Raw genomic sequence first — 16,222 nt, 5'->3', positions numbered from 1 at the left:
TCTAAGCTCATGGTAATTTTTGTTTCCCCTTGAGCTTTAGGGTCGGGCTTTGTCTAAACTTATTTCTCCTCTCCTGGCTGTCAGAAAATATACACATCCCATTTGCTGTTCTCCTTCCTCCGCCCCGGCAGGAGAGAAATCTATGGCTGCCTCAAAAGGAGTTGGGGGAAGTCTTTGGGAGTTGTTTCTCCCAATAGGTCTAATCTCTCTCTCTCTCTCTCTCTCTCTCTCTCTCTCTCTCTCTCTGTGTGTGTGTGTGTGTATACACACACTCTGGACAGTGAGAAAGGGCTATACACAATTGATGTTCACTCCGAGTGGCTCAGGAACGCATGGCAGGATTTCACTAACTAAGCAATGCAGCAGAAACTTCAAGATAAGGGTAGTCATTCCCAAGGAAACAGCTTGGCCCAAACTGTCTCCATCAAGGAAGGTAATGAGGCATGTCTGTGTGTGTGGTCAGGAGGATGGGAGAGCTGATATTTTTCTGAAGCCTCACACCCCATCTCTGGCCTTATTAAGGTCCAGAAATATCTCTCTCTCTCTCTCTCTCTCTCTCTCTCTCTCTCTCACACACACACACACACACACACACACACAGTTTTGGATGCACCCATTTGGGAAGGCTCCAGGGTGAGTGAGGGTGCAAGCAAACAGAGTCTTGAGCCTGGCTCAAATATGGCATTGTTGTTGCCGCCACTCAAAATTACTTTGGGCTTGGCTGGTCATTACAAAGTGTAAGGAATTAGTCTTCCTTTTCTCTTCCTCCTCAGCCACTCACTCAGCACCCCAGGCCTTGGGACCTCTGCTTTTGTTTCACTTCTCCCAACCTCCAGCTCTCTTCACACTAACAGCACGTTATCCCCTGCCACCACCCACCACCTCAATTCAAGACACTTGTTGACATTTTCCCCCATCCCCCAATCTTTGGGTCTGTTTCAGCCTTTCGCATCCCTCATTTCTCTGGCTCAGCTCTGCCTCCCTCCTGTTTTCAGGCACAGCCTTGCTATTTTCGAGGTTCCCTGCCCCTTACACCCCTTCCTCCCCATTTCAAATCACACCCACAAACCCACCCACACCCACAATCTTAATAGTTTGCAAGTTCTCATTCAAAAGCTTAACAGAAATAATTGAGATTGATTTTGAAACTTCCCAAGGCTAGGTTTGTTCATCCCTAGCTCAGAAGAAAGTGTGATGCCATTGCCTCATTACCTCATTTGTTGGAGTTCTGTGGTGCTCGTCTCTGGGGTTCTTTTTAGCTTATTGCTCAGTGCTTTTGAAACCCTCATTACTCACTGCACTGTTGTCTTCATTTGATAGCAATAAAGATCTGATGTTTTCTGAGTGGTAGTTTTAACTGAGAAGACACTTAACCTCTTTCAAAAGATAATGTGTCTCATTACCTAGCAAATGCGGTATGTAAACAGCCATTTATCTTAATTGGTGGTAATGCACAAACCAGGAAGGTTAAGTATAATGTTGCAAGCACCCTGTGATGTTTCGAGGCTGCAGCAACTGTGCTGCGCAGATAACCGCCGCCAACATCATGCCACTGCAATGCTACAATAAATGGCCTTGTCATAATGGATGCTGTCGCATGTACTCTGCTCACTGTGGCTTTGAGGCTTCCTGTCTCTGGCTTAAGATGCTTCCAGGTGTCTGTGCAATGAAAAATTGTGACAGTCATGATATAGCCCATTATTAAACATAGTCCAAATGCGGTCAAGCAATTATTTTAAAATAACAGTAACGACACTTTCCTGCTTCAATTTCCTTTCCTTTGCTGCATAACCAAAATGTCTACTTCAGCAGCTTGTGGTTAGCTGCATCATTGCACCGGGTTCTTCATACAACTTCTTACATTCCTTAAATGCAGCCTGGATATGTTCTACTGAATGGGCAGCTTGTGATCCATAGACTAGTATATTGGCTTAAGCAATGTGGTTTCTAGGCCATAGATCAGAGGTTCTCAACCTTTTTGAGTCCACAGCTCCCTTGACCAACTGCCTTCTTTCTGCGGCACCCCTGTGGGGCTCAGGAGCCCAGTTATGTCAACCCTTGCCTGAAGAGCTGGCAGCCTCTCACCCTTTTTCAAACACCCTCCCTTGTGGAATGTTCCCTCAGCCTTCTCTCCTCTCCCCTCACCTTGGGAGTCCTCTGGGCAGCCACAGCTGCCAACCCTGGTCTCTCTCCTGCCCCAAAGAGAGAGGCCTCCTCACACTGCCCCACAGGGGCCTGGGAAGCACCCCCTGACCAGCCCCAGAGGCACCATTTGCCTGGGGAGCTTAGAGCCAGGGCTGCTGCAATAAACAGCTGTGCAAGCCTTTGGGAGGCAGAGACATAAGAGGGCATCAGAGGACGGAGGGGAGGAAAGAGGGACAGAGGCCAGCATTGCCTGCGGCACCCCGACTATCATTCAAGGCACCTCAGGGTGCTACAGCACACTGGTTGAAAACCACTGTCCTAGTTCAAGGGTTCCATGTTTGGTCCTGTGGAACAGAAAGTACATTGAGGTAGAAATGGAGGCTTTATTCCTTTCATTTGAGCAAATTTTCCCAACAAAATGCTTGAGCAATCACTGTGTCTTGCCATTTTTTGTATACCTACACCTTCCCACTGCTGCTTTTCTAACAAGGTTAAAGGAAGTTCATCAGATTCTCCTCCTCTACTGGGGCCTACATCCCATATTGCTTCTATCTCTTTACTTTCTGAAGATCTGTGTAAGGAAACATCTGATGGTGCAATTTCTGTAACTTGTGTCTTTTGGGAGGTTTGCCAGATGGATGTGCCAGATATGCAACATACATGTATAACAGAAATGTATAACAGAGATGGTCTTTGGCCATTTTCTGGGCATTCCTTTACAATTGTTTGGTGGATATGAGCACACAAAATAAGGTGAAAAGTGATTCTGGATGAATTTAGTCTAGGCAGGAAGATCTCTCTGTGTGTATGTTTCTGCTGTTTCCAAATGGACTTGGATTTTATTTAGAAAGAATGGCACCTGAATCAATGTCATGCAGTTGAACAATAGGGCCTATAATAATTGAATAAATGGAGCAGGACAAATTTCAAGAGGAAGAGCCCAAAACAGTATGATTAGTAAGGAGTCAAAGAGTTGGGAGGGACCTCACATTTCAGTCCATGGATCCACTGATTTTTGAATCTGTTGAAACACCATGTGACCTTTTCTGGAACTTCATGTGAGGTAGGAGTTCTCCCTGACTTTGGGCTTTGCTCAAGAATCTACAAGACATTGCGTTGTTTACCTGACTTCTAGGTTTAGCACAACAGGAATGAGTCCCCCTTCAGCATAATGAAATGTATGAGAAAGAGTGGTTTGCAGGACAGTGCACAATGGGGAGTTGAACTCTAGGTTTCTGTTTGTGTCTCTGAGGTCAGTAATCTCATACAGTTGATTGTGGTGTTTAAACTTGGATTATGTCTTTTTGTTAATCTTCCAGCTCTGAAAAGATCCTTTGAGGTTGAAGAAGCAGACCAGCCTCCAAATTCTTCCACTCCACAAAGACGGACACCCAACCCTCTTGCGAGGTCCACAGTGTCCAGCTCCACACAGAAATTCCAGGATCTTGGCACCAAGAATTCAGAGACCCCTTCCAGACATGTGGAGTCTGCACAAAGATCTCCTAAATCTTCTCTGAGGAGAGTTGAGCTCTCTGGACCAAAACATCCTGAGCCAGTGTCCAGAAGAACAGAAATCTCCATTGATATCTCATCTAAGCAAGTGGAGAACTCCACCCCAGGAGCTTCAAGATTTGGCCTCAAGAGAGCAGATGTGCTGGGGCACAAGCCCCCTGAGACCGCTCCCAGGAGGACTGAGATCAATATAGGCAAGCCTCAGGACCAAGCTCTTCGCAGAATGGAAGTCCCCTCAAAGATCCCCGAGCCAACACAGCGCAGAATGGAAGCTGCTAGCCCACCTGTGCCTGATGTTGCCACCAAACGTGTGGAAATCCAGGTAGCAAAATCTTCAGAGGTTCCAGTACCACCAGTTAGGCAGAATGAAAACGTGGAGCTTTTCCCAACCAATCAGCACCTGCCACCAGAACCAAAGCTACAGCCAGCAGTGACTGAAATTCCACCCAAATGCCAAGAGGGTAAGCAGAAAATGAGCTTCTTCTTTTTTTACATGGTGCAGTTCTTTGTGTACAAATACATTTGTGTTTTCCTAATATCTCTTCTGCCATTCATGTGGGTTATATTGGCGGTACAAAATCTGTGCTTTAGCTCATGGCTGCTTTCATATTGCTGAAATTAAGGGGGGGCAGATTTTGGGGGTGGGTTTGACATCTATTTTGAGTGGTATTCAAGTTCACTGTAGACTTTTGAAGATGCATTGTATATCTTTTTACATGCTTCCGGATCTCTCTGTCGGTGCATTTGCTGTATATTTGTGAATTCTGTATGTTACAACATTGGCTCACGAGGCACATGGGACTCATCTGATCTTAGGGCAGTTTTACTTCAGTGAGAGTATGACATACATTAGATGCTCCCATTTTGGGAATGAAGAGTTCTGTGATATGTACCTTCCAGTGCCATGGATGCATTGCAAGCTTTCTTGTGCTCAACCATACTAGGGCAAGTATATCCACTTTTGTGGTCTCTCAGCCTCTTCACTAAGTAGTTCCAGCCAGATACCAAAAGTAGGTGGTTTGTTGAGTCCCAGGCTTTGTGGATCAAGCATTCATACTAGCACATGGCCTATAGATTTTTGAAATATTAAGTGGTACATAAATGCAAATAAATACATGGTGCTAGAGATAATTTTAGTGCTGGATGTACTTAAGTGTCTTGTCTTTCCAAAATGTCCTTGTTCAGGTGGTTATCATGTCTCTTTACTTGCTGGGATGGTAGTGAAAGGGAATCCTTCAAACAACATTAATATGCACTTCCGTAGTGTTGCTTCACTTGGACATGGGCACCTTTAGTGTTATGATAAAGCCATCCCCTGTCTGAAGGGACACTGACGTAGGGACATGGGCTTCTATACTAGTAGCTGCTTCAAGACGTGGGTGAGGGAGTCAGTGGGGTTATTCTCACGCCTTGGATACGTTCTTCAGTCTCCTTAAGAGAGAAGGTAGACAAGAGGGTGGGTAGGTAGATGATAAAATGATGTTACTTTTATTCCCAAGTACAGTGGTACCTCGGGTTGCATACGCTTCAGGTTACAGACGCTTCAGGTTACAGTCTCTGCTAACCTAGAAATAGTACCTCGGGTTAAGAATTTTGCTTCAGAGTGAGAACACAAATAGTGCTCCGGCGGCGCGGCAGCAGCGGGAGACCCCATTAGCTATATTGTGCTTCAGGTTAAGAACAGTTTCAGGTTAAGAACAGACCTCTGGAACGAATTAAGTTCTTAACCTGAGGTACCACTGTACTGTAGATTGAACAATGCCTATTGCTTTTTCTCAAATCTTGGCGTTCTGATGTGCCTTGACTGAGACAGTGCAGCCCTGACCTTTCCACCACCTTTCCTTACCCTAGCTTCATTTAGCATTTCCATAGCTCCATAGCTCTGCTCACTTAACTGTGACTGCTACAGCCAGAGAAACCTGGACAATGTTCCATCCTGGCTTTGTAGACCCTGTAGCATTGCCTGCTTTCTGTGTGGGCTCCTAGCTCTGTAACAGAAGCTGTTCCCTGAGCTGTTCCTCTCTCTCTCTCTCCCTTCAGGATTAGTGTGCATGCCTTTAGTATTAGAAATGGAGATATGAAAGCTAGGAGCTAAGTGGCACCTTAAACCTAGGTTATGGGCGCAACAATGGAATGTCTAGGCATGCTTTTTTATAACAAGAATACAAAGCTGAAAATGAATGAACTGCAGCTAAAATCTGATGTTCATTTTTCACATGGTCTAGTCCTCATCTGAAGACTGCAGAAAACAAAGCCATGCTTCCCCTGCCCGCCTCCTAATATTCTTATGAGGGTCTCTGGAGAAGAGTGGTCTTCAGAGAGTGGCTGGAAGTAGGGAGGCAGAAAAAGGTCCTTCTTTCCTTCTACTGTGCAGAGCTCATAAACTGCTTGCGCTAATGAAATTCCCTGTTGCAAAACACTCCTAGAACAAATGGGAGTTTCGAACTGAAGGGGCTTCCCTTCTGCTTCTTGTATTGGAGGGTGTGGCTCAGACATACAGATCATAGAGTGGATCTATACCACACGTAAGAAGTGACCAGCTGCAGGAATTGGGTGGGATTCAAGGCTCTGTAGACCAAGGTTGGGCAACCTCTCCTCTAACATCTTAGACTAGCGGCAATGTATTGCAAAATGCCTATCTCTATCTCCTCTCCACATCTCCCTGATGATACTAAGTAAAACAAGGTGCATGACTATTCATCACTGCTGCCACACCCTCCAACTGGTAATGGGATAGGGAAACCCTGAGCCTGATTACCTTGTATCATATGAATAAGCCACACATTGTGTGTGTCTCTTAACCAAACATTCCCAGGGAGACCTTGGAGCTGAGATGCTCTACACTTCATCAGTTATGCTTTCCTTGTAATGGTAGGTGTTTGGGCCTAAGTGGCCAAGTACACTTTGCTCCGTGCTGGTCTCCAGAACACAGAACACAGACATGTCAGGCTGAGAGCTGAAGTAAAGTAAAGAGGAACAAGGTAGTCCTTATATTAGCAGAGCTGGAGATAAATGTTGGTACAAATTTGGCTAATAATTACTTAGTGGGTGGATGGCACATAGCCTTCCAAAATTAATTTCCCATTGTATCTGCATATCTTCCCCTGTCCTCCAAGCTCTGATATGTAGTTTATAACTTATCAAGGATGAGGACATTGCTGGGGCTACATTTGCCTGGGTCTGTGTTCTGAACTTCCAAAGAAATGGACTTTGACATTGTGTTTGTATGGATGTGTGTGTCTATATATATATATCTAGCACTGGGAACATCTCACTAAGAAAAGCATTCAGCCAGCAAGGTTGTGACGTGCATAGCATTCTGTTCTACATGATTCTTTGGTATGCATAATCATCTTACTGTGGCAAACAAATCTAGTGAAAAACAGCCTCTTTATTTAGTAAAATCCAGAATCCTTTCCCCAGGATTTTGCCATGGACTAAAGCTTCTCTTTATTCGCTTCCATGTTTTACATTACAATGGTACCTTGGTTCTCAAACTTAATCCATTCCGGAAATCCGTTCCAAAACCAAAGCGTTCCAAAACCAAGGCTCCCTTTCCCATAGAAAGTAATGCAGTATGGATTAATCCATTCCAGACTTTTAAAAACAATGCCTAAAACAGCAATCTAACATTTTACTATCTAACGAGACCATTGATCCATAAAATGAAAGCAATAATTAATGTACTGTACTATAAAAGAAATAAGACACTATTGTAGATGATAAAAATTAAAATTATTATTTTTTTCTTACCTGCACTGATGATAGTTATTGTTTGGATGGGGGGCTTTTATCCATTTCCATAGTCACACAATCAAACAGTAGCTGAACTGGGTTCCACACAGTCACAAAAGCAAATTAATTGGAAAAGCCTCAAAAACAAAAAGACAAAATAAATAGCAAAAACAAAAGCACCAACTTAATCAGTTCCGGAAGTCCACTTGACTTCTGAAATGTTCAAAAACCAAGGCACAGCTCCTGATTGGTGCAGGTGCCCCGGAAACAATAACCGACAGCCGCATTGGATGTTCAGCTTCCGAAAAACATTCGAAAAATAGAACAATTAATTCCAGGTTTTCGAAGTTTGAGAACCAAAGTGTTTGAGAACCAAGATGTTTGAAAACCAAGGTCCCACTGTAGTTATATCTTGTTTTCAATTAATCTGGTTATATATTAAATCTCCTGTTCCATTCCCTCCTTGATGGAACCAAGTTTTGTTTATTTGTTTCAAAGAGTCCATTCCATGATCACTGATTCCTCCTTTCCCATTCTTGCTGCAGGTATCATTCTCTTGCCCAATCCATGACTGCCCAGGAGTTAATAATTAGAGAGGAGTGCCTTCCTACTCCATGTTTGCTGATTAGATAAACAGCTTCCTCCTCCCTTTCTTTGTTGCTTTTCAGAGCATCTTAAGCCCTGACATGATACCTTACAAGGCAGGTTGGGGGCGTTTGCAACTTCCTTTTGGTGTGCAGTAGAAGTCGCCCTTTCTCTTAGTTCTTATCTTATTCCTTCCTTCCTCCCTTTACAAGCTTAGGGTGTGATGCAGGGCAGCATCTGAGTTTTCTATTTCTTACTGCCATAGCTTCTTGGTAACCATTCACAACATAGCTGAAGTTTTGCAGAGTGCTAAGGACCTTCTCAGCATCTTAAAAAGCAGAGACATCACCTTGCCAACAAAGGTCCGTATAGTTAAATCTATGGTTTTTCCAGTAGTGATGTATGGAAGTGAGAGCTGGACCATAAAGAAGGCTGATCGCCGAAGAATGGATGCTTTTGAATTATGGTGCTGGAGGAGACTCTTGAGAGTCCCATGGACTGCAAGAAGATCAAACCTCTCCATTTTGAAGGAAATCAGCCCTGAGTGCTCACTGGAAGGACAGACCATGAGAGGAGAAGACTCCCTGGAAAAGACCCTGATGTTGGAAAAGATGGAGGGCACAAGCAGAAGGGGACGACAGACGACGAGATGGCTGGACAGTGTTCTCGAAGCTACCAGCATGAGTTTGACCAAACTGCGGGAGGCAGTGGAAGACAGGAGTGCCTGGCGTGCTCTGGTCCATGGGGTCACAAAGAGTCGGACATGACTAAACGACTAAACAACAACAACAACAAAGGACCTTCTAATTCTAGCACAGAAAGAAGCTTTGGTTTGATCTGTTTTGAACAAAATTTGGTGATATGAATAGCCATTAACCCCACTATCTGCCACTGAAATTTGGAGGTGGGTGTTACTGTTAAATCTTAAGACCACTGTGTGATCACCACCACCCAAATCTCCAAACCAACCCTTCACTGCCAAAGCGTAATATGGAAGAACTGTCCTCCATTGTGTGTGACTGGGAAGGCATCTGTTTTCTTTAGACCTGAGCTGTGTGGGAAGTCAAAACAAGGCTTCATCCAAGTTCACTTTTCCATCCTGATCTCTGGGGGATGATTTGAAGAACAGGCTTAGGGAAGACCAGCCTTAGCAAAAAAAATTATCTTACAAAAGTTGTCATTGAACCAATTTCCGTAAGTGCTGTTTCTTCTTCTGTGCTGTCATGTTGAGTGCAAGGAAATTCTGAAGAGATTTCTGGATGTAAATTGCAGTAGAGCTTTGGAAATGGCACTGTGCCTCCTGTGACTTCACTGGAATGCTGGCCAGCTAAATGAATCACTTATTAAAGGTTTCCGCATCAATACCAAGATGGAGTCAAGGGAACCAAAAGCTGGTGTGGAACAGAGCAAGATCCAGCCTCTTTACCACTTCCCTTAAATCCTTAGGAAGAGAAGAAAAACCTTGGTGGAGAAATGAAACACAACTGCCTCCTGTACAGCCACAATTGACATCAGAATTAGATCTGGGGATGATCCAAAATGGATGGGGATTATGCCAGCATCAGAAAGGCTCTTCACTCAGTTTTCATGCAGTATTAAAATAAACTATGGTTTTAAGTGTGTATGACAGCTTAGCTTCTCCTCACTCCTGATTGTGTCCTGTGGGGAAGGAAACAAGCCAGATTCTTAATAGTCTTGTGTGGACCTAAGCAAGTTTGTTTGTTTCTCTCAAACAAAACATGAGTAGTAAGCCAAGAACAAACCTTTGCCTCTGTTCATGGTTTGTTAGGAAGAAACAAAGCACGAGCCCAGGTTCACACGTCATGAGTAGCTTGTTTTCTCCGTGACACAGCCAGCAACAAGGTGGGTGAGGAGCAGAGCACTTGAGTATGTTAAACCAAGGTTTCATCCTTGACCATTGGTCCTGCTAGCTAGGGATGATAGGAGTTGTAGTCCAAAAACAGCTGGAAACCCAAGTTTGGGAAATCCTATGTTAAACCATAGTTTATTTTTAAATGTGGTTTAATGTTGCAGGTGAACCAGGCCTGTCAGTAAACTGTAGGAGCTCAATGCAAAAAAAAAAAGGGAAAAAAAGGGTTTAAGACCGCAGTTCTAGACCCATTTACATGGGAGTAAACTTCATGGGACTCAGTGGGACTTTATTCTGAGTAGACTTATGTAAGATTGCTATGCTCATGATTCCTGATAATGAGTAGGATTGCCCATATTCTCTGTATAAGGAGCTTTCCCCTCTAATGGGTTTCATTTGCTGCTAGTGACATTAGGACCACTGGCGGAGGAAGAGGAGTGTGGGGGGAGCGCACCGCCCCCGGCAGCGCGATCCCGGTGGGGTGTCATCGCAGCTCTCCCCCCCCATGCTGGGCACCACGCCCCCAGGACATGCGCCACGCCCCTACAGGCACACCATGCCCCTGTGGGCTGTGCACCACACCCCCAGGACACACCCAGCCCCGCCCCTGCCTTTTCTCCGCCCCCCGGTGCTAGAGCATGAAGCTCCACCACTGATTAGGACACAGCCATTGGTCCCATTGATACATGACTGTATAGCAATGTGAAGTCATCCCATTTACTGTGTTCTCCTTCTTAGCTGAGAAGACTCAATAATGAAAAGAAACATTGGGGGGGGGGGAGTGCTCTATAACAGCAGGAGAGTGAGAGAAATCTAGCTGTGTACAGTTGAAAACTGCAACAAAAAAGGGGGCAGGATTAATGGCGTCACTGAAAGAGTCTTCCCACCCCTTGCCCCCCAAATCGCTACTCTTGAGTCATAAGGTGAATCAGAAGAACATCTGACTCATGCCTCTCCACAAATGAACAAACTCTGTGGAGACAAAACTACATTAATCTAACTCTGAGGCATTGTGACCCATCCTGCCAAATTTAATGTAACATGAGTTATCACCAGAGTGAAGATAAGCATCGTGCAAGACTGAGCTCTTCACTGGAGTCTAGAGGTGGAGCCCAAGTCATGGAGTCCAGGAACAGCTGCCTGATTTAAAAGAGGCTCCGGTATCCCAGGACAGCTGCTTGAGAGTAAGGCTTGAACAATGAGGGCAGTTGTCTAGTGGGAGATTTAAAGCATGAGACAGCCACGTTCAGGGAGATTAATACAAAAGGGGTTTTCAGTCCTAAAGAGGCCCTGTGTCCAGTGCAAGAGCTATAAACCGAAGGCAAGTGACATGAAAGGTTCCCCCTTGCACACCCCTTTAGCTGCTCTTCCCTGTCCAGATTTATGTCCCAAGAGCAAAGGTAGCAAGGCTGTTTCTCTAAGAGTCTAAAGCTATCTCAGCTCCAGTGGCCTCCCTCCCCCTCCCTTTGCTCTTATTTAAGCTTTGTTGTTCACACTTCTTCCTCCATTATGGAGCACCTTTTTGGACTAAAAGGCCTGATGGGATCTGGCAATCATAATTTCATGGATAAAGGTATGCAGAGTGACTTAGGGGCTTGCTATCACATGCTGTAATCAAACAACTTTCCAAAGTTGCTTCAAACAGGACCCAGAGCTAACAACCACAGCCTGGGGAGATCTACAGTTTGGCTCCAAAACATGCTTTTTCCTGCACTTCTACTTATTGTTTTGCAGACAGCCTCATTATTTGTCTTTGGATTGTTTTCCAACTTCAGATGGCAATGGAGGAAATTCTTACGGATTTTAATTGGATTCTAACTTAGCTTTACGTTGAGGTCTCAGGTTGCACAACAAAGGCACACAGAGATGGAGAAACCATGGAAAAGCTTACTTTGAAAATATAAAATCCAGTCGTTCATAAGCCACTGCTGCCAGTCTCCGACCCTGATCCGTACCTTTTATGGAAGAGAGCAGAAATAATGAAAAACATTGTAGCCCTTATGTGAGCAAAGCTGGATAATGATTTTGAACCACACAGTAGACATTCTGTGCCAGATAACTTTTTAGATCCAGATAACTTACTAACCTTTCTACACTCTTGTACAGTGCATGTAACAAGTCTTCTCTCCAAATTAGGTATATTTCATTTTTGTAGTCCTATAGTGACAGGCTCTTGGGGAAAAAATGTTGTTGGCACTCCACTCACTTATGAAGACTAGCACAGTGGTTATGAATTGGTTCCCTTTTTTTGTTCTTTTCAAAAACAATTAGCTGCTCTCCATTTTAAGTTTCAGGGGGACTTAATGTCCACAAATCAATACTGTAAACTTTGCTGGGTTCCATTTTTTTATCCCCCTAGAGTTAGGAGTGCCAGAAAAATAAAATCTCTTCTATGGGAATATCCTGATGGCACTGCTATTTGAGTCTTATTTAATAATTTTTAAAAAAGTATCACCTGGCTTCCCACAAAATAGAGCCCAATGCTGAAAAATTTAAGTTGTTTTAAACTGTGTTTTAATTATTGTAGCCTACCCTGAGTCCTTAGGGTGAAGGGTGAGTACAATAATTGTATAATAATATAATAATTACTTAATTGTATAATAATATGATTATGTCCTTTGTGTCAGAACAACAAAGCACCTACATACTGTTGTTTCATAAAACATACAAACTACCTATCTACCAGCTTGCTGTAGATACAGCAAGCATCTGAATCACTAAAGATGAAGTTGGTTCCTCCCATGGGGCAATTGAGATGTTGGAAGATTGAGCTCAGTTGCCAGGAGCCTGATGATGATGGAACCCTAGAGCCTAGCTAGAGTAGAGATAAACACAACCACTGCTAACACGACTGTAACATCTTTACAAATGCAAAGCACTGATATTGCATCCTACTCACAAATTTATACTGGAATTCTTTCAAGTGCAAGAGTGTCACAGAATGAGTCCTAATGCTCTCTATACCATGGGTGCATATAACAGGAGCTGTACAATAAGCAGGTGGATTCTTGTAGCAACAACTGTTGCCTTCTAGGCAAGTTTCCTTGGATTCCAACCTTCATTTCCACTCTCCACCTTGTCTCCACCACATAGTGGTTTTTGGTGTCATTTTATTTGTTCTGAAGATATGCAGTGTCTCAGCTAGAACATTCATGAAGTATCCAAAGGGGGAAGTCAAGAACAACTAGCTGCCTGGCTCAAAATGGTGAGCGAATCAGGCTTTCTCCGTGGATGAAATGGGCCCCCGACTTCCAATTAACCAAGAGAGTGATGACAGTTTGGTGGCTGGACTTCTGGCAGCTTAAGTGAGGCCTAATAATAAAGAGCAGAGTACAGCTGCAGAGATGCTTAAGGTCAGAAACTCCCTCCTTTCTATCGTTCCAAAGAATTCCTTTTGGAAACAAGCATCTGCCAGTTTTAGTGCTGGGGATATTTCAAGCAGAACTGAAGTGGAATCAGCACCTGCAAGTTCACAAACACTATTCGCAAATGTGGGGGGGGGCAGGGAGGGGAGTCTTGTGTGTCTTTGCTGCCTCAAAATTATCCCCTGGATTAATTTGGATTTCTTTCCATCAAAAGTCTGTTCCCATCCAGTGAAACAGAAAGGTGGAAGATTCAGAACAGGCAAAAGGAAGGGCTTCTTCACCCAGAGGACCTAGAGAATTCACTTCCACAAGAGAGTGGTGGCCATCAACTTGGATGGTGCTTAGAGCAATCCATGGCTACTGCTAGTCAGTGGCAGAGGGAGTACCTCTCTGAATACCAGTTCCTGGGGAGCAACAAGTTGGGAGAGCACCGTTGCATTCATGCCCTGGTTGTGGACTTCCCATAGGTATCTAGTTGGCTGCTGTGACAACAAAATACTGGACTCGATGGGCCTCTGATCTGATCCCTTTCTTCCCTGATGGGTCTGTGTTTGGATGCCTCATATTTTCTAACTGTGAGATAGTACTGACCACTTTGAAGTTGCTTTATTCTTCAGGGTAGAACTACATGTTACAGAAAACACAGAGCTTGTGATTCTTAGCACTCCCCGTTTCAAAATGTGACAGTTGTCTACTGTAAACAACCCTGTGATCCTTGAATGAAGAGTGGCTTATAAATGTGAAAACAGGAAAAAAAAACTGGAAGGCTCCTGAAACATAACATTCATTTAAAGAGTATTTTTCTTCCTGTTCCCCACTACCACCACCACCACCACCCAAAGAAAAGGATGAGGGAAGCCTCTGAACATTGTTCAGAGCAATACTAATGTCTGATGACTTTCAAAGTTAATTTCTCATGTTTCTAGGCAGAAAATGTCCTGGCTGTAGGATATAAAATGGAAAAGTGTACGTTTTAAAGGACAGATTCTCTGCTAGAAGGCTGGGGAGTTCTGTTCTTAATCTCCATTTCATGCAATTCACCACAATTTGTAATGTTTTTTCAATAAGGCAGGAAGTGGACTTCCTGTGTTAAAGAGCAATAATAGCATATTGTCTCCATAGAATATTAGTTTAAATGTTGGGCCTTGAATTTTAGTAGCTTTCATGTCTTCTGAATATCTAATGGCACAGGCTAATGGCTCAAGAGCGATATCATATAATGTGGAGACAGTGGACAATGTTGCCTACTCATGAACTAAGGGAGCAGTTCTGGTTCTAAACTGCATGTTACGAACTTCGAATGTAGGTATTTTTAAAGAAGCTTAGTTTAGTTGACAGAATTCCTATCTATCTTGTCTTAAGAGCTCCAGTGTATCTCATATGTACTCAAGAGCCACCTGGTGACACTCCACACCCTGCCACTTCCACAGTTAGGGCTCTTCTTATCAGTAGACAGTGGCAGAGCTTCAAGCTCTGGAGGGGGGGCAGAGAGCAGGCGGGGGCATGGCGCACCACCCGCAGGGGTGTGGCGCCCAGCTCAGGGGGGGGGGCAGCCGTGATGGCAATGCATTCCCCCCACACCCCTGTTCCTCCTCCAGTGTCAGTAGATCTCGGGTTTATTTATTTATATTCCTACCAGTTAACCCAGCAGTATAGTATGCTATCCCAGACTTTACATACCTCATCCTCTCATCTGTTTCCTGCATCCTTGGCAATTCTTGCCATCCCCTTTTATTCAGCTGTCATCTCTCCTCTCTTCGTTCACCACAGGTGATCATGCTCTTTCCCCTTGTTCCTGATTTCTTCAGCATCCCTGATTTTTGCCTGACTCCCTGCTTAGTCCTCCTGCTCAGTTTTGTGCGAATCCTCGGCATTCTCTCCCCACAATATCACTTCTGATCTGACTGTCTCACCTTCTGGTTGGAATGCCAACACCTTGGTCAGTAAAGTTTTGCAAACTATCATGAACTGGACGTACTTTCTTGATGTCTAGAGTTGTGCTAATTGTCTTAGGGGTATCCATTTTCATTCTGAAAGCAAAGCTGCCCTTCGAAGCATACATATTTACTCTGACTGACACCTATGCAACCACTGAAGGAGATGAGTCAATCTGTCTGAGAATGGTGCTTAGTAGGAATTATTTCCTGGAATGTTTAATCAAAGTTTTAAAGGTGATGCTCAGGTGCATGACATCATTAAGACCATCCCTCATAGCCCTGATTGACACCCATTGGCTCTGCCTCTGCTGTGTTCATTTGTTCCAGTCCAGTGTGGCATAACACCTTGTGGATTCAGGCTCCAACATTGGCCTATAGATCCCTTCCAGGATTTTAACACTGCCGTAATTGAAGCTCCATATAGATAGGAGATATAGCAACTCCCAACTCCTTTTGCCTCACCTGCCACATTTGGAAATAGTTCAGCAGACACCTTTATACCAACCAGGGATACTGGTTGGTATACTGAACCAATACTGGTTCAGTTCTGTAGCATCTGGCAGCTGAGTTGGCAACGGTGGAGTTTGATATTTTTGCCACTGGACCAATGATGGCAGTGTATTTCCATGAAACCCTTAGAGTCAAATTAAGCTGAAATATTTGTTACGACAACATTGCCACCAGAAAACTCCTTAATTGATCCTCAAGGGACCTCTAAATGTCAACCTTTGGCAGCCTGTTGCTTCAGCTAGCAAGGTCCATATACCAAGATGACAAGGTAAAAAGGCATGCCTGTGTGCTGTGATTATTACCTCTGAATCGGCCAACAGCATCCTAGAAACAGCTGATGAGAGTGAAAGAGGAAACAATTAACAAGCTCAGCAACTGCATCGGTCCTGCCAGTAGAACTCAGCAGCTTCTCACTGTGCTTCCGGTTGCCTGCTGCTGATCAGTTTTACTAATCATCACAATAAAATAACATTGCAATAAAATGTAGACATAGGCCTGCTGCTTTTGTTGTGAATGTGTCCAGGGAAAGCTGGGAAATGGGGAGAAGTTGCCACCAGGAACAG

At 44.1% G+C, this 16,222-nt stretch overlaps 1 protein-coding gene across 3 annotated transcripts in view; it reads left to right on the top strand.

Moving 5' to 3' along the window:
• Positions 1–16,222, top strand: part of SEPTIN9 (septin 9) — a 216,908-nt gene that overhangs the window by 119,339 nt on the left and 81,347 nt on the right. For all 3 annotated transcript variants that reach the window (XM_082203939.1, XM_082203941.1, XM_082203940.1), the window contains one exon: positions 3,465–4,118. In XM_082203939.1, the coding sequence (XP_082060065.1) occupies positions 3,465–4,118 (654 nt within the window). The remainder of the gene's footprint in view (positions 1–3,464; positions 4,119–16,222) is intronic.

This window comes from Podarcis vaucheri (assembly GCF_965113315.1).
Source record: "Podarcis vaucheri genome assembly, chromosome: 2".
Lineage (NCBI taxonomy): Eukaryota > Metazoa > Chordata > Lepidosauria > Squamata > Lacertidae > Podarcis > Podarcis vaucheri.
The sequence above is the reverse complement of the archived record's forward strand: the minus strand, read 5'-3'. Positions and strand labels throughout refer to the sequence as shown.